Source organism: Pseudoliparis swirei, chromosome 19 (genome assembly GCF_029220125.1).
Source record: "Pseudoliparis swirei isolate HS2019 ecotype Mariana Trench chromosome 19, NWPU_hadal_v1, whole genome shotgun sequence".
NCBI classification, from domain to species: domain Eukaryota; kingdom Metazoa; phylum Chordata; class Actinopteri; order Perciformes; family Liparidae; genus Pseudoliparis; species Pseudoliparis swirei.
The window spans coordinates 21,740,679-21,767,447 of record NC_079406.1 but is presented as its reverse complement, the minus strand read 5'-3'; the positions used below and the strand labels follow the sequence as shown (position 1 = coordinate 21,767,447).

Here is a 26,769-nt window from a genome sequence, read left to right as displayed (position 1 = left end):
CGTTTGCAGGTATGAATAAAAGTTGAGGGAAATTACAGATCAAGAAAAGACATCTTTTTATAAATGAAGTTGTTTGTGGTCCTTTTGTTGATCAGACCTACAACGAACATATATGTTAACCAGATGGGGAATCAGAAAATAAATCTGATCTAAAACTTAAATTTAATCTGTGATCCGTCTTCCCTCGAGCGTTCAATCCGATCAGCTGCAGCATCCAATCAAATAACTGATGACCTATAAGGGGGCGTGTCGGTCCGTACACAGACCGAGAAAACGACAATTAAGAGACTCGGGCGGCGTTTCTCAATCAGCGTACTTGTGCGTACTTTCCTCTACTTGTGTCCTCGTGACTCGTGAAACGTCATCAGTCTCAGCCCGAGTACATGTTCCAATTCAAAGTCCGCTTCTCGCAAAGCACGGTCAAAATGCCCGGATGTGACTTGATCCTCCCACTTTCCGGGGATGCATCAGAGGAGACTTGTGCGTACTCTGGCCATCAGATATCCCAGAATGCATTTCACCAGCAACCGGAAACAGTAGCGGAGGAGAAAATAAACTACTGACAGTTGACTTTTTATAAATACTACTGTTGTTGAGTCACGGAATGTAATTTTACGATGTTTTGTTTATTTGACTGTAAAAAATAATTTACAGTGAATAATTAGAGTAAACTCAGGAGCAAGAACAGCTGATGTGGTGACGTCCTCAAGTCAGCTGCTGTTCCAATCGCAGAAAGACCGTCCTCCCGTCCTTCCGTCCTCCGGAGTCTGGACTCCCAAAACCAGACTCCAAAAGAACACAAGTCTGTACTCGTGTACTTCGAATTGAGAAACGCCGGGGATGTACACAGGAGGAAAGGGTTGAGGGCGGGTTAACATCTGACTTCCGTGTTGTACACCAATCACACGCTTCCTCTTCCAACAATTCTGACTAATAGGAGCCTCTTGTGTGCAGCATTCCGACCAATCGTGTTCGTGAAGGGCAGCTTTTTGAAAACGTTGGCGGCAGACGACGTTCAAAATAGTAGCGCTGGGCTTTCTTTACTAAAAACGTGATACTACACTTCTTCACAACGATGCAGGTAATGTTCTTTGTTTTACCGTGTTAGAGAGAAACAAGACCGGGTAACAGACGAGTTCAACGGACGATTCGTTTAAATTATATTGTTCGAATGGAAAACTGATTTAAGCTAACCAAGGTAGCAAACGTTTGCTACCTTTCTAAGCTATCGTAGGGTGATGTCACGTCATAACAAGCGGTATATAACATGCGTACACAAAGTATATACACTGTAAAGTGTTCTTTAATCCGAAGTAACAAGCAAAGTCGTAGGTCGTCCACGCTTGGGGCATTGGTGCCAACGGTAACCGACCCAAACTGGCCTTGTGAAGCTAACTCTTAAATGGAGTGACGTGAACCTCTTGAGCCAAATGCAGTTCACTGGATCCACAGGAAAAGCGTTTAATTGTCGTCGCGTTTGTCGTTGAAAGCGTTAACGGTGTGTTCCTTTGTGTTATTGTTGTGGAGTGTGACGACTCTTACTATTTTGTGCAATTTGGGAAAAACATCAGAACAATGTGTGACACCACAAATAAATCCCCAAATGGCTTTTTGATAAACATAAGATGTTATTCTGAGCAACTACGTACAGTTGAGGTGAAAGTCACAAGGAAACTATTGGGAGTGATAATCTGTCCAAAAGAAAAATTAAACTCCGCCTCCTGTGGCGACTTTTCAGCATTAATTAGTGAAAACTTACTTTAAAATGTAGCTCTGTGAACATTTTTTTAAGCATTGTCTAAGATAACAAACACAACTTGGCAGATAAACATAAGTCTAACCTTCAAGAAAAGACACAAAAGCTCGATTGTATGTTAATTGTATGTATTTCTTCACAGAATAAGGAAAATTATGAGCCCAGGGGTATCCAGCGATCGGTAAGATGTAATAATTGTAAAAAAGTTTAATGGATTTTCTAGCTGCGTTAAAGCAACATTTGATTACCAGCTATTTTACTATGACTGACAAATTAGACTTCTAGTATTGGCAGATATGGGTAACAAACTAAATTGCTCATTATTATTTGCTGGAAAAAAACACATAATACATTTCTAAATCTGTGTTTGCTTCTGAATAGCAATTGGCAACCCCAAGCATGGTGGCAGGCCCACAGCGTGTTCAGGTGAAGCCACGACCAGAAATGGAAAAAAATGCCATCACAGGTAATATTATCCCTCCTTGCATAGAGACGGCAGTTGAACACAGCAATACATGTGCCTGCTTTGATTGTATTATCATTTTCAGGGGGAGAATGTGTTGGCTCATCCTCCAGTGCTGCCTCAAAGTAAGTCTTATTAATTTGTTCTCCTCGAGTTGTGTATTGGTTGTCACTGTCAGTTCTGTTTTTTGTTATGCCTTTATAGAGGTAGGCATTGAACGTAATCTTGTCCACATTCAGACTGTCAATTGATTATCGTCTTATTTTTTTCAATCGATTCTGAATTCATTTTTATACACGTCAATGAATAATGTAAGAATATCGATCTTTGTACTCCATCAGGAAAATCTCCATCGATGACTTTGACATCGGTCGGCCACTAGGGAAGGGCAAATTTGGTAATGTCTACCTTGCCAGGGTGAAGCAGCTGGATGCCATTGTCGCGCTGAAGGTGTTGTTCAAGTCCCAGATGGAGAAGGAGGGTGTCGAGCATCAACTCAGGAGGGAGATTGAGATTCAGGCACATCTCAAGTAAGTCTCTTGAAAAACCTTTTTAACTTAGAATTATATGTAGGTTAGCTGTGCTTTGAGCGACATGGAAACAATAATACATTTCACTGTATTGCTGCATGTTCCAAAAACCTCTGTTTTTGCATTTAGTTTTTAAAAATGTATATCTAATCAGTATGATACTAGAATAATGCATTCATTAAATGTCTATGTACTTAACTTGCTCAAATAGGAATTTTGATCGCATCCTATTACTTTCACTTCGTTTTGGAAACAGTCTAAAGGCTCCCTACAAAATAATCTCTTTTCTCTCCAGACACCCCAACATTCTGCGCTTCTACAATTATTTCCATGACCGAAAGAGGGTCTTTCTGGTGCTTGAGTACGCACGCGGTGAAATGTACAAGGAGCTCCAGAGATGTGGAAGATTTGACGACCAGCGTACTGCGACAGTAAGAGCTCCTTGGCTTTCAAAAGATAACTTTTTATTCGTGCCATTATTGTTTCAGTCAATTAACCTTGAATAATTGGAATAGATATCAGCAAATACTCACTTTATCCTGTGTTTAAACACCAGTTTGATGGCTGGAATTAATTATATCTACAATCTTGTTTGAATATATAGAACAATTTGTATCATTTTAAAGTCTTGTGATCCAATGACAACCTCTCGTTATATTTCTAGTACATGGAGGAGATATCTGATGCTCTGATTTATTGCCATGAGAAGAAAGTCATTCATCGGGACATCAAGCCAGAGAATCTGCTCCTCGGCTATCGCGGAGAGCTGAAAATTGCAGATTTTGGTTGGTCCGTCCATGCACCGTCTCTAAGGTGAAGAACTGACGTGCCATTAAGGCTCCGTGAGACTGTCACGTGAATATACTGGTCGCTGCCTCTCTGCTTGCCCTGCTCACCTCTTTGTTCTGTACCCATCCAGACGTCGTACATTGTGCGGGACGCTGGACTACCTCCCTCCAGAGATGATTGAGGGCCACACCCACAGTGAGAAGGTGGACCTGTGGTGCATCGGGGTCCTCTGCTTCGAGTGCTTGCAAGGCAACCCACCTTTTGAAACTGCCAGCCATGCAGACACATACAAAAGAATAACGAAGGTTGGTGTTTGATTTCTGTTGGCTCATTTCCAGTTGGGCTAAAATCTTGTTAGTGTATACAAAACAATTGTGGTCACTATTGATGGAAGTGTGGCTTTTTAGTAAGTGTCATGTATGTGCCGGATGTCCTTCGTTGTGCAGCAAGTCTTCATATTTTCTCTGATTTTAGGAAACCTTTCCAAAAAATGTTTTAATCTGAATAGCATCATTATGCATAAAACACTGCAATAACATAAAAAAAGAAAGAGAAAAAAACACTTGATGACTCAATCTAAAGGAATATACATTTTAAGATAACTTCATGGTTTTACATCCCGAATGAGTTTAAGCACAACCACATTGTGCCTTTACATCTCTCCAACAACTAGCATTAAATATTGTTCTGACTGTCTTTAATCTTGATTAATGTCATAGTTTCTCCTACACAGGTCATTATTCACATTTCATTAATAAATAATATCTTACTGTTTGCAGGTGGATTTGAAGTTCCCCACAAACATCTCAGATGGTGCACGGGACCTGATCACCAAGCTGCTACGCCACAGCCCTGTCGATCGGCTCTCACTACAGAGCGTCATTGATCACCCGTGGGTGCGCAACAACTCCCGCCGAGTCCTACCCCCCATCTGCCCTGCCAAGAAATGCTGAGCTCCTGCCTGCCTCCCACTGAGGGGTGTTTTATCTGTCTTTCACAACAGACTTTGGGCCAGCATATTTTTGGTTTCACTGCAATGGGCTTCAAACTGCCATTCTGGGACATTTTTATGATGCGTATAAATGCGTACCCATTTTTATATTGTACAGTGTGATGTCCTTATCTATATCTAGTATGTTGTCTAGAGGTGTTTTGTGTTTTTATTGCCATTTCTTCTGACACTTTTTGTTGTTGCTAATGGACACAGCTCTATTGTGAATTTCTGTATCTGACGGTGTTACCAAAGTACTACTGTTGGACTGATTTAATGCTGTCTGTTCTTAAATAGTTTAAGTTGAGATGATTCAGGGTTGTAGTGGAAAGCATTTTTTTATTTTCCCTCATGCTCTACTTTAAATTTCTAATAAATATTATAAAGTCATTTGTGATCATTTAATGAATATCCAATTGGGTAAATGTTGTTGCAAACGATATAACATTAGAGTAGGATACCTGCAGCAATAACGTTGGTTTAATTATGTCAGGGACATCTAACTAAAACTAGTGTTGGTGTCTCCTTTTTTTTTTTAAAAAGTGCGGTTAAAACCTGTGCAGAGTTGTTGATTCAAAACAGTTTAGTGCCGTATTTAATATTGTATATTCAATCATCAATGAGGGAAGACTAATAGTCTTATTGCCATTTTATGACAATTGCTCATATACTGTAAGTCTAAATAAGTGTACTTATCCAGGATCCTTTCCCATTGTGCTGTTGACAACTGGCTTGGACGACCCTGGCCTTGCCTGGAAATCACGCTAAAAAGGTCTCCTCATATTATATATACAAATCTAAAGTACCGTCTCAATTCAATTCAGTTTATTTGTATAGCCCAATTTCACAAATTACAAATTTGTCTCGGAGTGCTTTACAATCTGTACACATAGACATCCCTGCCCCAAAACCTCACATCGGACCAGGAAAAACTCCCAAATAACCCTTCAGGGGGAAAAAAAGGGAAGAAACCTGCAGGAGAGCAACAGAGGAGGATCCCTCTCCAGGATGGACAGATGCAATGTGTACAGAAGGACAGATTTAGAGTTAAAATACATTCAATGAATATGACAGTATGAATAGTTCATAGTAGGCATATTCCACGATGGAGACCTCCACGATCCATCAGGCAGATGGCGGTGGGGAGGAGGAGTGGGCGGAGTCTCAACAGTGGGCGGAGTCTCAATAGGACAGTGGCGTAGTCAGGAGCAGGAATTCCACAACCCAGACCTCGATGATCCATCAGGCAGATAGGATCTATGCCGTCTCATAGGGTCCGATGACCCCATGAGACGTGAAGTCAAAAGGACTCCGGGGAGAAAGCAGAGTTAGTAACGTGTGATTGAGAGATGAAAATTCATCCTTAAGGAGAGAAAAAAGAGGAGATAGGTGCTCAGTGCATCCTAAAACGTCCCCCAGCAGCTATAGGCCTATAGCAGCATATCAAGGGGCTGGACCAGGTGAACCTGATTCAGCCCTAACTATAAGCTCTGTCAAAGAGGAAAGTCTTCAGTCTACTCTTAAATGAGGTGACTGTGTCTGCCTCCCGGACTGAAATTGGAAGCTGGTTACATAAAAGAGGAGCTTGATAACTAAAGGCTCTGGCTCTCATTCTACTTTTTAAGACTCTAGGAACTACAAGTAGTCCCGCATTTAGTGAGCGTAGCTCTCTAGTGGGGCAATATGGTACTACAAGCTCCTTAAGATATGATGGAGCATCACCAATCAAGGCTTTGTAGGTTAAGAGAAGAATTTTAAAAGTGATTCTTGATTTTACTGGGAGCCAGTGCAGAGCAGCTAGTGCAGGAGTGATGTGATCTCTTTTCTTAGTTTTAGTGAGAACACGAGCTGCAGCATTCTGGATCAACTGGAGGGACCTAAGAGATTTATTAGAGCAGCCTGATAATAAGGAGTTGTAGTAATCCAGTCTCGAAGTAACGAACGCGTGAACCAATTTTTCTGCATCTTTTTGAGACAAGATGTGCCTGATTTTTGAAATATTACATAGATGAAAGAATGCAGTCCTTGAGATTTGCTTTACGTGGGAGTTAAAGGACAAGTCCCGATCAAAGATAACACCAAGATTATTTACAGTGGTGTTGGATGCCAGGGCAATGCCGTCTACAGAATCCACATCACCAGATAATTGATCTCTGAGGTGCTCAGGGCCGATTAAAATTACTTCGGTTTTGTCTGAGTTTAACATCAAGAAGTTGCAGGTCATCCATGTTTTTATGTCTTTAAGACATGCTTGAATTTTACCGAGTTGGTTGCTCTCCTCTGGTTTTATCGATAAATATAGTTGAGTATCATCTGCATAACAATGAAAGTTTATGGAGTGTTTCCTGATAATATTGCCCAAAGGAAGCATGTATAAGGTAAATAAAATTGGTCCAAGCACAGAACCTTGTGGAACTCCGTGATTAACGTTGGTGGTTATCGAGGCGTCATCGTTTACAAATACAAACTGAGATCGATCTGATAAATAGGATTTAAACCAAATTAGTGCCGTGCCTGAAATGCCAATCGACTGCTCCAGTCTCTGTAACAGGATGTCATGGTCAATGGTGTCGAATGCAGCACTAAGGTCTAACAAGACCAGGACAGAGAGGAAAAAAGGTCTCCTCATATTATATATATATACAAACATACAAATCTAAAGTACCGTCTCACATTATATTAGAACTAAACTACCACACAAACGGAACAATATAGCAATCCCATCTTGCAATATCGTGCTTTTCTGTGATAAAAATAAATCCAAATATTTGAATGACGTAGATATGTACGGTAGCGTGGCCGAGCGGTCTAAGGCGCTGGATTAAGGCTCCAGTCTCCTCGGAGGCGTGGGTTCGAATCCCACCGCTGCCATAACAAGTACTACCTTTTTTACCATTTCTGCCATGTGTTTCCATTGAAGGCGTGTTATTTGTAATACAAATAGCAGCGGACCCCAGCTGGACAATGGTGAAGGCTACTGATGTTTCCAGATAACTTTATTCATGTTCAACCACGAGCCTTATTTTGACAAACATAAATGTATCTTTTTCTCCTTCACAACCACTCTCGAGAAATCACCGTGAGAGCTCTGGAACAAATAAAACATAAATGAGCTCCTTTGAGTGGACAACATAATTAGAGGACATCCATCAATGCATGTGGACATTAATCAAAACATTTTCTCTTTCTTAAAAAGGCACACATAAAGTCTGAACTATAGCATTTAACATAACCTTACATCATAGCAATTTAGTCATTCACATTTCAGCTAGCGTTAGATAACATTAGCACCTCTTACATTTAACCACACTTTTACAGGTTCAATAAGATAAAGTCACTAAACATATAGTCAAAGCTAAATACAACACACATACCTTGTTCCCGTTTCAGCTAGGTGCTTAGCCGTTCCTAAAGTAACTACTGCAGATATACCTGATGAACACCTTTTCATGTGACGCTAGTACACACCCTCAATTAATGTGCTTTTATTGCGAAGCCAAATTACGAGATTTGTATATGCTTTCGGTTTTACCGGAAATGCTTCAAAATAAAGGAGCCGAACCATACAGAGGAACTTACAAAGTAAAGGTTTGCAGGAAATAGTTGCCATATTAGCAGAACCTTTTCAGTCATGTATTTACACAAACAACAATCAGCAATAAAGTTACTGAGAGAAAACGACTTTGACATTTCTGTAAATACCTAATAACGGTAATAAACCAACTGTTTCTTTATTTTTTTATATATTGTTTTGTATAACTAGGTTGCAAATTAACCATTAACATTAAATATTTCCTGCAAATCTTTACTTTGACATTTCTGTAAATACCTAATAACGGTAATAAACCAACTGTTTCTTTATTTTTTAATATATTGTTTTGTATAACTAGGTTGCAAATTAACCATTAACATTAAATATTTCCTGCAAATCTTTACTTTGACATTTCTGTAAATACCTAATAACGGTAATAAACCAACTGTTTCTTTATTTTTTAATATATTGTTTTGTATAACTAGGTTGCAAATTAACCATTAACATTAAATATCAGAGAAAAATAAACAGCATTAAATACGTCTGTATAACCTAGATACAAAACTAAATGCATGGTTTAAATACACTTATAGTGCCATCTACTGGTAGAAAGGGCAAACAACTTTACTCTGTGTCTCATCATAAAGACTAGGTTATGTACTGCGTTCACTAAAGAAAGAGCCCATTCCGGTGGAAGAATACATGAGTGCTAACAGTAACACATTTGTACACAAAACTTACTTTGATTAAACTATATTATTTGCATACAATCTTCTATTACCGTGGCTTTTATTTTGACGGACACGTACATCCGAGTCGCCTGCCTTGCGTCTGTCTTTAGAAGAAAAAAAGAAAGACGGATTTGTAAAAAAAAATTCGGTTCATGTTGGTCCTCTCGTATTTGCATTTTCGGATGAGGACGAAAAATCGGTTATGCCTTTTCGTTTTTTCTTTGATTTTGAATCATTCGTATCTACGTTTTTTGTGTCAAACAGACTAAAGTAATTATGAAAACAAACTATAAGACGTACACGGATCGTGTTTCTCAGCTTTTATTTTGGTAACAAATGCCCTCGCTTTCAAAGATCATCCGGTTTAATGGAACTGGGTTTTTCACCCGATTTACTGCTTCCGGGTCAATCTTGCTTCCAACTTCACAAAAACCACAACAGAAGCCTGTCGCGGATGTATTAACCTCCCTACTGTCGTTACTGACTCGTCGGCTACATTCAGACATGGCGGGTTTACCGCCCGGAGACCCGCAGTTGGTCTCAATGATCGTCAGTCATTTAAAAACACAGGGTCTCTTCGACCAGTTCAGGAGGGACTGCCTGGCAGACGTCGACACGAAGGTAACGGTCGGAAACATTTATTAACGTTTCACCTCCGTGTGTGAAGCGACTTCTGATTTGTCTTTCTACTGATGACGTGACCGTTTGAGGGAAACCTTGAACGCATTGATTTTCATTCATTTGGGTATTGCATACAATCCAGGTACGACTGGACAAGTGATGTGAATCCATCATATGTAACAGTGCTTCACTTTTAGGGCCATTCTAGGGCGGTTGGCATGAGTTATTGTCTTGGAGCAATATAATAATGTCAAAATCAGCCACATTTGTTACTACTTTTTTATTAAAAACACAATTTGTATTTTTGTAAACTGGTCCTGTCCGGTGCTGGACTGGCAATGAAGGTGAACAGTGCAGATAATACACGTTGTAATAACACTCATTAAGGATATTCATGCTGTATATGGGTTATCCATGAACCAATTCCTTTAGTTTGATACAAATGAATTCACAAACAAAGAACATGCTATTCCTCTTTGAGGTCAATTAGACCTCAGAGAGGTGGTAGTCTTGTTCGACCTCTCATAAACAAACTGGATTTCTGTTATTGGGGTTTTATGTCAGACTGATCTAATTTTGACACAAAGACAACGGATGGAAAAGGAAAATCTGAGTTTGGTTGCTTATCGTACTTAAAAGTTTGTCATTTGGCAGCTGACTCAAGTTTTTTTGTCGCAACACCACAGATGCTAAACTACTTTATCTTAAACTAGTGGCTACTTAAGAAGATGAGCTCACCATGTATACTCAGATTATATTTAAAAACATAAGGTAGTCATAATACTGTAATATTTTTTTCCAGCCAGCTTACCTGAACTTGAAACAAAGAGTGGACAACTTTGTCTCAAATCACCTCTCAAACCACACATGGAGCCCTCATTTGAACAAGAACCAGCTGAGAAACAACATCAGGCAACTCGTGCTGCAGTAAGTGAGAATGCATCGGAAATTGTTTTAATACCTTTTCAAGAATTGACGTTTTTCTTTACCTCACGTTTTTAATCTCATTTTACGTACAAGGAAGTAACTCAAAGTTAAATCTGTTCCCTCTTAGATCTGGGATGCTGGAGCAAGGGGTGGACAGGATCGTGGCCCAAGTGGTGGATCCAAAAGTCAACCACCTGTTCAGGCCGCAGGTGGAGAGGGTCGTCCGTGAATTTCTGTCACCTGGTAGCTGCTCCGAGGAGCCGCCGCTGCCACCGCCTATAACAGAGACCACACCAGATGTCAGCATTCCTGAGCCAGGTACAACGCTCTTGATTTCTTCATCAGCCATGATTTTTCTCTTAAGTAATAAAATAAACAAAGTCCAGCTTAAGCCTACTGTGCTAATGTTACATTTGTACAGCTTCGTCGTCCGCGCCGGCTACCACTTCGGCCAGCAACGCCATGTCCATCCTGGACACCATCACCTCTCTTAACCAGGAGGCCAGCTCCAGGGCCAGCTCAGATAGAGGGCGTAGGGGCCAAGACGAGCCCATGCAACTGGTGGAGGATGGCGAGCAGGACATGAGCCTTGACGAGGAAGGGGACGACCACCTTGACGGGAGGACACTCGAGGATGCAGAGGAGCTGGCGCCAGAGGTCCAGACGTTCGAAGTGAAGACGGAGGACTCTCAGGAGCACGTGGATCTGGGGAAGGAGGGGTTAATAGAGGAGGTGAAGATGGAAGAGGTTGAGACGGGAGCTCAGGAGCAGACAGAGGAGGAGAGGGAGAGAGCTGCCGGCAAAACAACAGGAAAAGCCACAGAAGAGAAGCAGGAGGACGATCTGCTGAAATCTGCCAGTCAGGCCAAGCAGAAAAACAGAGAGAGGATAAAGGAAGGTGAGCTGCTGTACCAACACCCTCTGCATGTTCTTCAGGAATCAAATAATAATAATGATAATAATAATAATAATAAAACTGTAATCTAAGGGTTTATAAACTAGGAATGATTATCGAAATAATAATTTAAGTCAAAATGTCAGGATTTGCCTTTTCAAAATCTTATTGATATCTTCGGGTCTCGGATCAGTGGACAGTTTTAAGCAATTTTAATGAAGTAATGGGAAATTGTGCTGAGCATATTCAGGATGTTCACATTTGTTAGGGGTACAAGTCAATGATTACGCTTAAAAAATAACTGACAGATGAAGGGATAACGAAAATGGGTTCATGGATTCTGACCTCACCCAGGTAGGTTTTGGATGCTGTAAAAATCGTTAAACATAGCATTAGAATGGATTATATCAATATATATATTTATCTGGGTTATTCCAACAAGATTCAAAAACCTGATGCGTCTTTGCTCTGCAGAATACTTTTTGGAGGACTCTGACCTGGACGGTCTGAGTGACATCACGGTGAGCTCCGTCCACACCAGCGACCTGTCGTCATTCGAGGAACAAAGTGAAGATGACGAGCTGCCGTCTGATTCTTCGGAAGAGGGGGAACTTCAATCGGATGGTATAAACCGTTTTATTCCTGACAGAGTTTTCAAACTTAATTTTTAACAGTTTACTGAATCAATGTGAACTATTTTCTGTATTTATTACCACAGATAATGAACTCTTTTGGATTATCAAACTTTCCCGGTGTTTTTCTTTTCACCAGATCAAGATGAGGGAGCAGAACAGAAACAAGGCAGTGGAGAAGCAGAAGCAGAAGAACAGTGTAAACCTCGCCGCAAGGCTTATGTTCATAAGCCCTTCCTCTACTCGCGTTACTATAGCGACTCGGATGATGAAATCACTGTGGAAGAACATCGAAGAAGTGCGGTGAGTTGTTTTAATGTTAACATTAAAATTACAGCATTAGCAGAGCTTTAATTCCCTTTATAGAGAAATTAAAGGCGTAACTTGGAAAACAAGTCGATCACAAACCTCTCTGAATTTTGTTTTAATTATTGGCTTTTGTCATTGCTGTCTCCATCTGTGGTCTCATAGGCGAAGGACAAGGAGGAAAGGCTGTTCAAGAGACAGCAGAACAGAGAGCGAATGGAAGAGAAGCGTAAACAGAAAGCCGTGCAGGCGGAAGAACAAGGTATTTTGGTATTTTCTTTCTGCCGTGCGTGAACTGCCTGCTGGCAACTGCTTTCACGGTTGTGGGCTTCACGGTTTCTTTTCACCCGCTGTGTTCTTGTCTCTTCCATTTCGGGTGGAGACACAGAGATTTTGTACAAATCTGTAAATTGCAGCGCGTTAGGTCCATTTAGTTTATGATGATATAATATGATGATATGATATATATTACATGTTTAGACACGCTCGCTGCATGTTCTCATTGTTCCCATCTTAAAAATGTCTTCGAAAGAGCCGTGTTCACTCTTAACCCTCATGTCGTTTACCGTTACCGGGTTCTGTTTCCTACACAGATCTGAAAAGACAAAAGGGCGGAGATTTTGGCGAGCTGGACGGCCCCAGAGTCAAAGAGGCTCGCAAAGAAAGAAAGGTTCTGGAGAAGAAAATGGCTCTCAATAGGAAGAGGAAGTTAGACTCAAGGTGGGTAATCAATGGCTGCCATGCAAACTCATCCAGCTGCTGCTTAACAAAATAACGAAAAGATTTGATATACAAAAGTCTATAAACATAAAATATCTTCATCAATGTCAACCTTCAGGAAAGAGGAAGATGTTTCGAGCAAAAAGAGAGGAGATACAGAAGGATCCAAGAAAGCGGTATGTGAAAGCCATCATGGATACATTTCATAGGTAACAGGTTTGTTCTTTATTGGTGAGTTGGTAAAAGCATTTTTTGTGTTTTGTCGTTTCACAATTAGGAAGTGAAATCTACAGCCTCAAAGCCCCCACAACCGCATTTGTTAAGAAATCTGTCAGAATCTGCATCGTCTGATGAAAGGGACAGGAGGGTGAGCGGCAGCCTCTCAGAGGACTCCAGTGAAACCAAAAAGCTCTCTGACAAAGGCCGAACTCACTCCTTCATCCTGGAGTTGGAGCAGGGATCCCAGGAGGGTCTCAAACAGCGCTCAGTTGGGAAATTTGATAGGTTGTCCCGTAAAGAACTTCACTTTAAAGAACGCAAAGAGAAAGAACGCAGCTTATCAGATGAACGTGCCAAACTCAAACAAAAGCCGGAGAAAAAATCTGAACATCAGGCTGATGAACCTCAGCAGAAGGAAGGTGCTGCTGCTAAAGTAACCGCTGAAGAGAAAGGGGAGAAGAAATTTAAGATTAAAAGTGAGAAGAAAATGTCTACGGCCCCAAGAGAAGGAAAGTTGTCCCTGTCGGAAGGCGTGGCAGACGAGGGTCCAAGAGATGCTACTGTCAAGAAGTCAAAAGCTCCAACTGTGGAGACTGTCAAAGCAGAGAAGGACAAAAGTAAAGAAAAGGAGAAGGATAAGAGCAAGGAAAAGGCTAAAGGAGAGAAGAAAATTGATTTCAAGCAGCTGCTGCGTCCTGATTCTGTCTGCTCTTCTGAGGATCGGTCTGACATGGAGCCCGGGTTCGACAGCAGCAAGAAGAAAGATAAACACTCCAAGGAAGTCCTGAAAAGGTCAAAGAGTCACACTGAGGAAAAGCCAGGAGACAAACCCAAATCTAAAAGCGATAATAAAGACGGCGAGAAGGAAAAGACTAAAGCCGATCAGGACAGCCAGAAATCAAACAAGTCCAGCTCTGAAATGGACAAAGATCCAAAAAGGGCCAAGCCAACAGATAAATTAAGAATCGCGGAAAAATCAAAATCAAAATCCAAAGAGGAAACAAAGACTCTATTGTTATCGAAGACGGATAATAAAGTTCAGAGTTCAGAAGTCAAAAGCACAGGAGGCGCTCCCATCAGCAAACCTGAGAAGAAGAAAGAGGGAAATGCAAAGGAACAGCGGAAAGGCTCCGAGGAACCTCTCCAGGAGAAACCGGAAGTTAAGAGTGGAAAGAAAAAAACTGAGAAGAAGGATAAAGCCCCAGAAAAGAAAGATGACGGCCAAGAAGAGACGAAAACACCCCGAGAAGACAAACTGGAAAAGTCTGATAAATCTTCAAAGTCGTCCGTTTCCTCCCTCGATGGCGAGGAGCTGCCGAAGAAACGCTCTCTTCTCCAAGACGCGAGCACGGACTCCGACCCCGTCACCGCCACGGTCACCGCCACGGTCACCGCCTCGTTCACCACCTCGTTCTCGGACGATACTTGCGACGCGTTAAGCGACATCACCCCCGAGCCCCCGGAAGGCGAATCCGAGTCGCCGCAGAGCGACGCGCCGGCTGTGTCGGCCGACGCTCTGCTGGCGCTCGTGGACGCTTGCACCTCAGCAGAGGCGAGACTTGCGCCTGAGAGCAGTCGGGAGGACGCGGTGCCCGAGATGACTCTGCAGGACGCGGATATGAAGATGAAAGAGGCAGCTCTGACTCTGCTCTCCATGGATCCTGACAGTACAGTGTCCTCCGCCTTAATTTGCCACGATACCAGGGAAGACCAGGAGGGGAATCCGACTGCCCCCCTGCAAACCACTGGAACCACTGGGACCCCTGGAACCACTGCAGCGGAACCAGGAGAGCCTCCTATGGATGTGCAAACCGCTGCTGAAGCGGAGTTTGCAGCCTCTGAGCCGTCACAACAAACTGTGGACGAAAAAACAAACGCTACAGGTAAAATACACAAAACAGTGATGGTGAAATGTGTGTATGAACATGTTTTGAATGTAGAATCAGTAGAAATGTGTCTTACAGATGTGTCTGACAATTCAGAGACGGAAATGGATGTGGCAACGGCTGAAGTATCTGAGTCTCTCGCTCCACAGGTAAGTAATAAATACACGCCACATTCATCAGATTAAATTGCCTTTGACCTGTTTACGGATGAAGGCATCCTTCCTTCGGCTTATTTTTATTACTTTTTTGACTATTTCACAATTCCCTGTGTGCTTCTTTTGAATCGGCAATATATAATTCTTGGACAAGTAGTATTTTCTAAAGTGTTATTGCGCTGTGTAAAAACATTCTTCTGTCTTCTACACAGGAGGATGACACCTCCTCAAGTGACTGTCAGGCTCTTTTAAATGAGGGTGAAGCCAAATGTGCAGAAAATGCTCCTGAAGCACAGCCGGATGGAAACATGGCACCGACAGCAGAATCTGGCAAAGAAGGTAACATTTGCTCTTCTCCTTAAATTGAACCACGCAATTCAAATTTGTTGTGATTTTTATTTTTCTAATGTGAAGTTTGTGTTTTCATGAAAGATATTGACCAGGCATCGTCTGTGCGTCAACACTTTTTACTTTCTATAATATTTCAGCTGATGGTGCTGTTGTGTCTGAAGCAGAAGAGGTCAGAGGAACCACCGATGGAAGCACAATTGCAGCTGCTTCTGAAATCACTGTACAGGCCTCAGAAATGAGCAGTAAACAAGGTGAGGACTTGACAACCTTCTTAAAAGAAATAAAAGAACAATGAGTTTTCTTTGATTGTTAACTCGGCATCTTGTCGCTACTTTAGAGCAAACTGAGCCAAATGTTACAGACACAAAGACGAGCCCAACGGTGAGCTACTGTTTATGATTTATAAATAATAATTCTTCACTTTTTTAAATATTTCCATGCTATACTAAACTTTAAAGTTATCTCTCTTTGAAAATAGGCAGAGGAAATGGTAGCTGAGGACAACCAGGCCAAGACGGACGTAGCTGATTGTAAATATTTTCTCTCATCTAACTTGGATCAAAAGCTTCTTACAACTGGAAGTGCACAGGCAATATCTTTTAACTCTACTTCTTCTTTTCACCACCAGGTGAAGCTGAGAGTAAGACAGTGGAGGAAGAAAATGTTGCAGAAGAGAAGATTGATCCACAAATTGTAAGTGTTCAACCTCAGTCCTGCGTAACAATAGCACCCAGCATTTCTCTCTGATCTATATCTCCTGTATCTTTGTATCTTGTAAATCCTCTTCAGATGGAACACAATGTCCTCCTGGAGATGGAGGAGATCAGAGAAAGTGGATCTGAGAGTCAGTCCAAACTGGTCAAACAAATCAGTGAGTTGTGACTCTTCCTCCTGCTGCTCACGTCGTTGTGAAATTAAGATATTTACACGCTGTCCTCCCAAGAAACTGGGATTGAATTATTTTCATGTAACTTGTTGTTATTTTTGTATTCCTCCACGGTAGACGTGAGGCCTTTTTGCAGTTGATTTCAGTCATTGATATTTGTTTGTGTTGCTCAGGTAATGTCTCCAGTGCAGACAGTCAGGAGGAGGAGAAGGGATCCGACCTGTCAGAAAAGGTAACGCCAAACAGTTTGTTTTGAATTTCAGCTCGTACATCTTTCAAGAGATGTAGCTGTTGATAGAGAATCCTGCCCTCTGTACTCACTCTTTTTTTGAAATGTAGGAAGAGAAGACGAAGGGAAGAGGAAGACGCAAACAGAAGTTGTCCACTCGGAAAGTTGCAGCAGTAAAAGAACCTGGTGAGATTTTTCATTCCATCATTTTAAGATTTAGAGATTAACTTGATTTGTCAAAGTCTGGGAACATTTTAAACACTATTGTTAATCAGTTGGCTTACAAAATAGTAATTTTATAATACAGTCAGTAAATAACTTATCAACCATTTGTGGTTGAAATGATTTCACCAGAGCGCTTACAGCTTATTATTATATTTTTCTTTTGATGGAATAATGTGTTTTATGCTTCTGTAACTGATCAGGTGATGAGGGTGAAAGGGAAAGTAAAGAGCAACCGTCTGCTGGGGTAAATACTGATTTTTTTCATCAGATAATCATGTACAATTTGTGCTCTGTTTTTTCTTGTTTGTAGTTTTAAAACCATAATAAATACACAAATGGCAATTCCATTTCGCAGGTTTTATTTGACATCTCCATCTATCTATTTGCTGATGTACTTTTCTCACCTTCAGGACACGGATCAGGAGAAGTGTGTGGAGGTCAGAACACCACGCAGGGGTCGATCATCTCAACCCACCGGGGGGGCAGAGAAGGACCGACACAAAGAACCTGAGAAATTAGAGGAAACTTCCAGCCGCTTGGGAAGACATTCAGAAGCTGCTGCGAAAGAGCCCACAGCTGGTAAAAGAGCCCACACGGATGTTGTTTAGTCTGAAAAAGGTTTTAAGATTTGCCGTGGTATATAGTTTAGAGATTGATGAATATTTAGGCCTGCATGAATGTTTTTTTAATTCAGGAATTGTTTATTTTATGGATCTTGTTGGCAATGTTTACAATAGAAATGATCAAGAAAAACCAAGATGTTTAACCAAATACTTATCAGTGTTTTCTGGTTTTCTCTTTTGGATGGCTGACGATGATGGAAAATAATTGTTCACTGCTCTTAATTTAGCTTTGATGATTATTATGATGTTCATCCTCTGTTTGAGAACATTGATGCAAAAATGTTTGTACTTTATAATGAACAATTTGTCCTTCTCTGAGTTACTCTGCAGCTACTCTGTGTTGTCTTGACTCTGTTTTCTATGATGTTTTTTACCTCCAGATACTCAGAAGGATGAGAGTCAGGACAAGGAGATTCAAGGAGTCCATCTTCCATCTTCTGTTCCAGACGGCACTGAAGCTGCAGGAGGCTCTGACTCCAAAGAAACCACTGACACACGTAGGTTTATTTTTAATTCCTTCTTGTTAGTCGTTTCCTGTGTCTTGTTCGGCAATGAGAGTTGACACGAGGGAAGGCTGGCAGCTTTGCTATGAGTTCAACTCCACTAACTATTTTTTTAGGCTGTCGCCGTTTGTCAATTAAAGAAAAATAAATGTTATGATATTTCTACTCCAGGTAAACCAGCAATGAAGAGGAAGAGATCAGAGAAAATGGAGGAATATGTAGAGGAGCCTGTAGTGGAGCCTGTAGTGGAGCCTGTAGTGGAGCCTGTGGAGGAGCCTGTGGAGGAGCCTGTGGATGCACCTGTAGAGGAACCTATGGAGGAACCTATGGAGGAGCCTGTAGAGGAACATATGGAGGAGCCTGTAGAGGAAACTGTAGAGGAAACTGTGGAGGCACCTGTAGAGGAACCGATGGAGGAGCCTGTGGAGGAGCCTCTGGAGGAACCTGTAGAGGAGCCTCTGGAGGAACCTGTAGAGGAGCCTGTGGAGGCACCTGTAGAGGAACCGATGGAGGAGCCTGTGGAGGAACCTGTGGAGGAACCTGTAGAGGAGCCTGTGAAGGCACCTGTGGAGGAACCTGTGAAAGCGCCTGCAGAGGAACCTGTGAAGGAACCTGTGAAGGAACCTGTGGAGGAACCTATGGAGGAACATGTAGAGGAACCTGTAGAAGAGCTTGTGAAAGAGCCTGTGGAGGAACCTGTAGAGGAGCCTGCAGAGGAACCTGTAGTGGAACCTGCAGAGGAACCTGTGAAGGAACCTGTGGAGGAACCTATGGAGGGGCCTGTGAAGGAGTCTGTGCAGGAACCTTTGGAGGAACATGTAGAGGAACCTGTAGAGGAGCTTGTGAAAGAGCCTGTGGAGGAACCTGTAGAGGAGCCTGTGAAGGAACCTTTGGAGGAGCCTGCAGAGGAACCTGTGAAGGAACCTGTAGTGGAACCTGCAGAGGAACCTGTGAAGGAACCTGTGGAGGAACCTATGGAGGGGCCTGTGAAGGAGTCTGTGCAGGAACCTGTGGAGGAACCTGTAGAGGAGCCTGTGAAGGAACCTTTGGAGGAGCCTGCAGAGGAACCTGTAGGGGAACCTGTAGAGGAGCCTGCAGAGGAACCTGTGGAGGAACCTGTGGAGGAACCTATGGAGGGGCCTGTGAAGGAGTCTGTGCAGGAACCTTTGGAGGAACATGTAAAGGAACCTGTAGAGGAGCTTGTGAAGGAACCTTTGGAGGAGCCTGCAGAGGAACCTGTAGAGGAACCAGTAGAGGAACCAGTAGAGGAACCTGTAGAGGAACCAGTAGAGGAACCAGTAGAGGAACCTGTAGAGGAGCCTGTGAAGGAGCCTGCAGAGGAACCTGTAGAGGAGCTTGTGAAAGAGCCTGTGGAGGAACCTGTAGTGGAGCCTGTGAAGGAACCTTTGGAGGAGCCTGCGAAGGAACCAGTAGAGGAACCTGTAGAGGAACCAGTAGAGGAACCAGTAGAGGAACCTGCAGAGGAACCTGTGAAAGAACCTGTTGAGGAGCCTGCAGAGGAACCTGTAGAGGAGCTTGTGAAAGAGCCTGTGGAGGAACCTGTAGTGGAGCCTGTGAAGGAACCTTTGGAGGAGCCTGCGAAGGAACCTGTAGAGGAACCTGTAGAGGAGCCTGCAGAGGAACCTGTGAAGGAACCTGTAGTGGAGCCTGTGAAGGAACCTTTGGAGGAGCCTGCGAAGGAACCTGTAGAGGAACCTGTAGAGGAGCCTGCAGAGGAGCCTGCAGAGGAACCTGTGAAGGAACCTGTAGTGGAGCCTGTGAAAGAACCTGTTGAGGAGCCTGCAGAGGAACCTGTGAAGGAACCTGTAGTGGAGCCTGTGAAGGAACCTTTGGAGGAGCCTGCGAAGGAACCTGTAGAGGAACCTGCAGAGGAGCCTGCGGAGGAACCTGTGGAGGAACCTGTAGTGGAGCCTGTGAAGGAACCTGTTGAGGAGCCTGCAGAGGAACCTATGGAGGTGAGATTTGTTGTCATTGTGGATTCAAACATCCTGGTCTGCAATTCTGTCATCTAAATGTAGATTCACTTCTCTGAAGATGTGTCTTGATGTGTATTAAAATATAATACATCATTCCACAGGCTGAAGAGGAGCGAAAGAAGGACAACTGTCAACAGGAACAAAGTGTGGAACAAGCTGACAGTGGTGGTGAGGAAGAACAAACGCACTTTGATTACTTTGCAGGTTCTTGAATACTATGTCTAAAACACACACAAGTATTCATTTTTAAAAGTAAATAATTTAATCCTGTTACTGCTGTTTGGCCGGTACATAGGTGATATTTCGGAAGAGATAAAACTGTTTCTCATATCAGTTTGGTAATTTGTTTTAAATATATTTATTTACAATAATAAATAAATTGTATTGCTCCATTGAAGTGTTTCAGGGTATCATATTTATGATGACGCCTGCAACTTTTTTGTCATCTTGCCCACAGATAAAAATGCAGAAGAAAGCGAGCAGAATGATGAGGAGGAGGAGGAGGAGGACGATGATGGTGAGAAAGAGGAGGAAGAAAAAGGAACTGCAACCAGAGCGACTACACGGGCAGCATCTCGCCTGGAGGCTGAAAGGTACTTCAACAGCAGCTCATGGACACAAATAAACATCAATGATACTAATATAAATATACTAATAAGTGGAAATATCATCACTTCAATATCAGGCTGTCTATTCTTATGGACCCATAATGTACAGCAAGTAATTAATCAGACCCATTCTTAAAATCTTAAATCTTAAAAAAGTGGTTGATGACTAAACACAATGTATAACACAACTATACACTACCGTTCAAAAGTTTGGGGTCACTTAGAAATGTCTTTATTTTTCAAAGAAAAGCACTGTTTTTTCAATAAAGATAACATTAATCAAAAATACACACTATACATTGTTAATGTGGTAAATGACTAGGGCTGCAACTAACGATTATTTTGATAATCGATTAATCGGTTGATTATTTAAATTTTTTTTTTAGCACAGCTGAAAACAGTTATGCTGGTGATATAAGCTATAAAACTGGCCTTCCTTTGAGCTTGAAGTTTGAAGAACAAAATTAATACTTCAAATATTAATCATTATTTCTAACCTTGTCAATGTCTTGACTATATTTTCTATTCAATTTTCAATTCATTTGATAAATAAAAGTGAGTTTTCATGGAAGACACGAAATTGTCTGGATGACCCCAAACTTTTGAACGGTCGTGTATATAATGTCACAGTTATGAGACGCTGCCCCCCTGTGAGGTGATGAATGAGACTGTTTGTTTTAGCGCTGGATGTTTGCGCGCTGAAGCACCCGGCAGGCGTCGTCAGTGTCACATCCCATTAAATTAAAGCGGGGGGACTATTCCGCACTACGGCAACTGTTGTTCCACATTTGTTTTTACTCCTCAGAAACAGGCCAAGTAAACCATCCACCCGGGCAAGTCGACAGAACGGTAAAGAGGAGACCGCAGCTGGCACACGGTGAGTTTGTCTCACTGAGGTTCAGCAGAGCGAACAAGCTCGAAGGGGAATCGGCCCAAAACCGGCCGCCTGGTCGCTGCTCTGTGAAAGACAACATTTTGCCAAGAGCTTTCCCGGAATGGCCGGCCAGCAGACTTAATGCACTCGTTCTCGATGTGTCAGAATCCCTGCAGCCGAGTATTTTTATAGATATTGAGTGCGGGCACTCTTTGGGTTAACATGAAAGGAATCCAGGTCTCCGTTTCCAAATAAAGCCTGTGTGGTCGTAGCGTTCACCGCACTCCTCGCAAGACTTTTGAGCCTTTTTTAAAATGGAGGCGACGCGCTTCATGAGACAGAATGGAAAATGGTTTTAAAAAGGTTGAACTTCCAGTTTATGTAAATCTCCCCTTCACATCAATTTCAACCAATTCCGATATCTTTCTAAAAAGTATTTTAAGGCGAGTGTGGACACATCGAGTTCACGTGCATGTTGTAAAGGAGTACTTGTTATTGCAACACTTTTCACAGGCTCCTCTTGAATTAACAAAGACAGGGTTTTACAGCAGCTAAATATGACACTTTCAGTCCAACGAGCTGACACTTGTTCCTTGTTTCCCTCCCGCAGCGGGACGAGGGGCCAGGGGGCGAAGGGGGGCCGTAAACGGGAGGCCAGCCCCCCTGCGGTGCGAACACGGGGCGGACAGAAATCAGAGGAGCCCCCTTCCAAGAGAGCCAAACGCTAAAACCTCAGACAGCATTGGACTGATTCGCAGCAGCAGCGTTTTCTCTCTGCACTCCATATTCAAGTCAGTTTTTGTGATCGGGGGTGTCAAAGAGCCTCGGCGCGTAAAGCCGGTTCGGCTTCATTTACTGTAGATATTGAAAAGCTCTGGATGCTATTAGGCTCTCTCTCCTCTGATGGTCGAGTGTAAACCTGAGGATCCGTGGAGGAATCCTTCTACTGCACTACGCCCATATGGTTTGGATCAGACTTCATCATTGCTCTGCTTATTCAGTAAGGCCAGGTGGATCATTGAATTTCAGCCCAATCAAAGGCCTAACGTGCAGCCAAGTCGTGCTTTAAGATAAAGAGGGTGAACTGAAATTGGAGGCCAGAGTGTGTCTTTGTTCCAAATCCAAACACTTGTACAGAGAAATCACTGTGAGACATCTTCGCTTTCATTGTGAATAATATTTCTCAATATTCATTCTGTGAATGAAATGAGTTTTCCTCCCACTTTTTTTACGTTTGTGTTTTTATACGTAATATCCAAAAGGTATGGGAAGTTTTTTTAAATAACGGCAGTATACGTCACGTTTCTCTATAAACTGTTTCTAAATGGAGTTATTTCTATTGTTTTAGAGTTAACTGTTTATCAATACAATTGTTAGATATCTCGCCTATCTGTCAAAGGCATGTTTTTCATCTAAAAATACTGAATATTGCTTCCTTTAGTTATTGTTTTAAGCAACTTCAGATTCCTATTTCAGCCTGTTGTGAATTTCTGTTTCAAAAATACATTTTTAAAAAGGAAATAATGGGAGACCAATTTGCTTTCATTTGCTTCTGTGACATCTCACTGTTACACGTTTCGACTGACGGACCAATAGTGAAAACTAAACTGTATTTTCTTCAGATGGTGCATAGCCGTTTTAAACTGTGTTTCTTCTGTTTTTCAAAAAACTAGAAATCTGAAATATTTGTTTATGAAAAGATAAAATAGTGCTCAGGGTAGAATATCCAGATTAGAAGTATTTCACCCCTATTATGTCTTGAGCGTTATCTCCCCTGTGTTTCCTAAATGGATGTGCTGTCTGTGAATGTGTAAATAGCCAAAGACATTAACCAATTGCCTCTGAGCGGAGAAGAGGAGAGGACATTCCTGCTCGCTAATGGGGGATAAAGCTGACAACTCCGAATGAAATATTCCACCATCATTAACGCATTAGGAGGCTTTAATCGCTGCACCTGAATTTACGTGATCCAGGAAGCTCAGAGGAGTTACAGAGAGAGGGAGTTCTCTGGGTGAGGGTTTGGGCCCATTCCTGTGGATTGCTAAATTAGACTCCTTAAAGGTGTACCTCTCAGGTATTTCCTGGAGCCTTAAAATATTAGCTCTAATTTAAAGGCTTGGATCGGCTTTCATTTCGCCACCAGGTCTGGCAGACAAACAGCGCTCCTTTCACTCACTTGAGACAACATTTTATTATACGTCGTTTGCATTGTAGTCCAAAATGATTTTGGGATTTGCCAAGCGGCTTTCGGCTGCTGAGAATCAGCAGTTTGAGGCACATTAGATGGATTTATAGGCAACATGTTTTATGGATGAGATGGCGAAATGCCTTCAGCTCAGCGGGGACCTCACGCAGCAAGAATTTAGAAAGTAGCAACGCAGGCTAATATCTAAATATATCGAATTAACGGCTGCTGCTAAAATATGGACACGTGCTAACCGGCTTTTAGGTGCTTTGAATCTACTGTACCGAAAAGTATTTTCACTTGTACTGTAAGAAAAGAAGTGTTTGCTCTCAACCACAACCAAGTCAAACGTTTACTTGTTTTTCAACATCGTCTTCATCAGGATGGTGTCTGAAGTGGTTTCTAGTTTAGTTGAATACAGTCCATGGATCAGTTATGTTACTCATAGATCAACTATTCTTCTGCAGATTTACAATATGAACATTAAACAAAAGATTCAACCTCTGACTGGCTGACTAATGGTTAAGATGAAACCCTGTGATGGGCATTGTTTATATGTTATAAGTTATTTTGAAAAGATGATGGGAGTGTTATTTAGTCGACTTAATATTGATGGAGATCTATAAGTCACAGACTGGTGTGTAATGTATTCATGCACATTTTTACTCTAGTAGAAATTACACAAGTATTAGTATCAGAATATACTCAAAGTACCAAAAGTCTTGTGCAGAGTGGTGTGTATTATATTATTGTATTTTCAGTACAGTGCAGGTCTCTTCCTAATGGGTGGTACTGGTCATGTGGATTCTGGCAGGACAAACTGCACCGACCTCACTTCAGCATCTACATGCGAAGAGAGAAAAAGAAAAGGAGACTGATACAAGACACCAACAACATAAGCTGCCTCGAACCTCCTCACTTCTCCTCACTTTCTGCAGTTGATCCAGCGGAGAGATGGTGGTTTCACACAGCTGTCAAAGGGAATCGAGGAAACTGCCGAGGGGATCCTCGCCGGCTGCAGGGATCAGGGGGCTCGCTCGCTCGCTGCTGCCTCGCGGCACCGGGAGGGGTCTTTCCTCGACTGGGGATTCGGGCCAGCGCTGAACATAATGCTCCTCCATTCAGCCGCTCCTCTCTCAAGACATAAAAGTTAACAGGTGTTTCACGTCAGAAGTGTTTCATGCGAGAGTCGTAGAAATAGCCCGCGACGGGCGGCAGGGAGGGGCGACGCCTTTGTTCTTTCGTCTCCTTTTTCTTTTGCAGTATTGAAATAGTTCTGCAGTTGAGTTGAGATTCAGATCGACTGATCTGAGGCTGCAGCAAGCACACGCAAGAGGGGCAGGATGATTTCTAACACACATGTTTACTTTCCAACATTTTGGGGTCAAATTAAGTTGTTGCAGTGTCACTTTTTTGGGAAGTCAAACACGCATTTTATGTCTGGTCGTACGCAAAATGGAATTAAAAGAAGAATGTACTTCACCTTGATTCTGATGCAGAGTACATTTTATAGTCATTAAAGAGTTCGCGATAACGTACTATATTTATAATTAAAAAGCAACAATCAACGTTGGAGAAAAAAAGACACATCCGAAGATAGAATTTGACAAAGTGTAAAGCTGCTCCTATTAGTCGATGGACAGTAAATTAATTTGAAAATGTTTTGGTAATTAAGTGTTATTTTGAAAGCAAAAATATCACTTTTGAATGTTTCTAGCATCATAAATGTGAGGATTGGATTATTTTCTGTCATATATATTAAGATGAATATATGTGGGTTTTAAATTAACAGTCACAATAATAACTAATGATATAACTGGACAGGCTGCACAACAAATTGCACTAGATCGCTGAAGATCCTCAGCACTTTATTTTTCCTCTATATTTAGGATTTTAGTTTGTTATTGTGTTTTGTGTTTTATATTTATTTGTTATTAATGCTCTGATGTGCACTGCTGCTGTGATCCTGAAATTTCCCCACTGTGGGACTAATAAAGGAATATCTAATCTAATCTAACAAGATTTGATTGACAAACATCAAAACTGTCTCCAGTTTGATTCAAACGTTGCTAGAAACTCTGATTAGTGCACGATATCCACGTGACATTACCTTTCTTCAACTGAACCCGCTGCTTTAAATGTATTCACGCTGCACAAAATGTGTATTCATTTGCAGCTGCCACAACAAATGCACTATTTACTTCTGTTTGAGTAACACGTGATAACAACTAGTGCCAAAATAATCCATAGACTGACAGACAACAGCCCTCATTCAGTCCTCTAAACCGTAAACACCTGTCGGAGAGCTAAATCTGTTATCTGCAAATATCCAAAACGCAGAGCTGGACTTCTGCAGCTGCAGTCTGCGACACCCACTCCACCAAGAGCAAAGGCCCCTGATGTCTCAATTTCTAAACGTTGCTTGAAGTTTTCATGAATACGTCAATTCCTATGTTCAAAAGGTGATATTTCACATGTGACATGAAACTCCTGAAAGCAGGCTGCTGCTTTTTGAAGGACATCTTTATTTGGGCGTGAGCGGAGGAGAGAAAAAGCCGGTCACAGAGGCCTGAGCAGGCAGCCGAGGCCTCTTCAGGACTTGAGACGCCTTTCATGATGTGCTTGAGCTGTACGCATTATCTGCTGCGTGCCGGAGGCGCCTGGAAGCTCATCGGGAAGCTCGTCTGTCAGCACGGCACAGCCAAAAAAAATCTATAAATCACGTCTGCACTATCTACACGCATTAGCCTGTAACAGCGGGCTATCCCCCCAATTCTGCTCCTGTGTCTGTTTTGAATAGCTTCCACGAGACGCAGGAACTTCTCCCCGCTCGTCTCCTGCTTCAATTTACTGTATTAAGTGTTCTGTCCCAAGGGCTCTTACATTTAGTGCTCCATCGCATGCGAGGGTCATTTTTCTTTAGGAGAGAGGGTTCAATTGTAACTTAGGCAACTAAAAGCATACTTAAAGCTGGCAGTACCCCCCCCCCCCCCCCCCCCATGGTTCCTTCCACTTTCCAATGTTGAGGTTGATTAAGGGTGCTATCATGGTGGATTTGATATTTGGGGAGAAATCTAGAGGGCATTTTGGGAGCATTTACTGCAAATGACTCTTGGCAGTGCCCTCCTGTATTGC

General features: G+C 42.1%; 2 protein-coding genes and 1 non-coding gene across 3 annotated transcripts; all 3 read left to right on the top strand.

Moving 5' to 3' along the window:
* Positions 1–854: 854 nt before the first annotated feature.
* LOC130209574 (aurora kinase B-like) lies at positions 855–4,919 on the top strand. The gene is made up of 9 exons (XM_056439322.1): positions 855–1,081; positions 1,899–1,937; positions 2,138–2,222; positions 2,305–2,344; positions 2,561–2,749; positions 3,045–3,180; positions 3,414–3,562; positions 3,669–3,843; positions 4,318–4,919. The coding sequence occupies exons 1-9, from the start codon at positions 1,076–1,078 to the stop codon at positions 4,489–4,491; spliced, it is 993 nt and encodes a 330-aa protein (XP_056295297.1). The 5' UTR covers positions 855–1,075; the 3' UTR covers positions 4,492–4,919.
* Positions 4,920–7,318: 2,399 nt separating this feature from the next.
* On the top strand, positions 7,319–7,400 carry trnal-aag (transfer RNA leucine (anticodon AAG)). Its single transcript has one exon. It is a non-coding gene; the product is annotated as a tRNA-Leu (tRNA).
* A 1,847-nt stretch (positions 7,401–9,247) lies between these two features.
* bod1l1 (biorientation of chromosomes in cell division 1-like 1) lies at positions 9,248–25,122 on the top strand. Its single transcript, XM_056438883.1, has 27 exons — positions 9,248–9,413; positions 10,216–10,340; positions 10,468–10,658; positions 10,762–11,238; positions 11,710–11,859; positions 12,007–12,170; positions 12,339–12,435; positions 12,767–12,893; positions 13,012–13,069; positions 13,171–14,995; positions 15,095–15,147; positions 15,366–15,492; positions 15,642–15,755; positions 15,842–15,885; positions 15,983–16,034; positions 16,133–16,197; positions 16,294–16,375; positions 16,564–16,622; positions 16,730–16,805; positions 17,045–17,088; positions 17,255–17,423; positions 17,848–17,964; positions 18,142–19,946; positions 20,069–20,135; positions 20,425–20,560; positions 21,381–21,452; positions 22,060–25,122. Exons 1-27 carry the CDS (start codon positions 9,297–9,299, stop codon positions 22,175–22,177), a joined length of 6,531 nt encoding a protein of 2,176 aa, XP_056294858.1. The 5' UTR covers positions 9,248–9,296; the 3' UTR covers positions 22,178–25,122.
* The last annotated feature ends 1,647 nt before the right edge of the window (positions 25,123–26,769 follow it).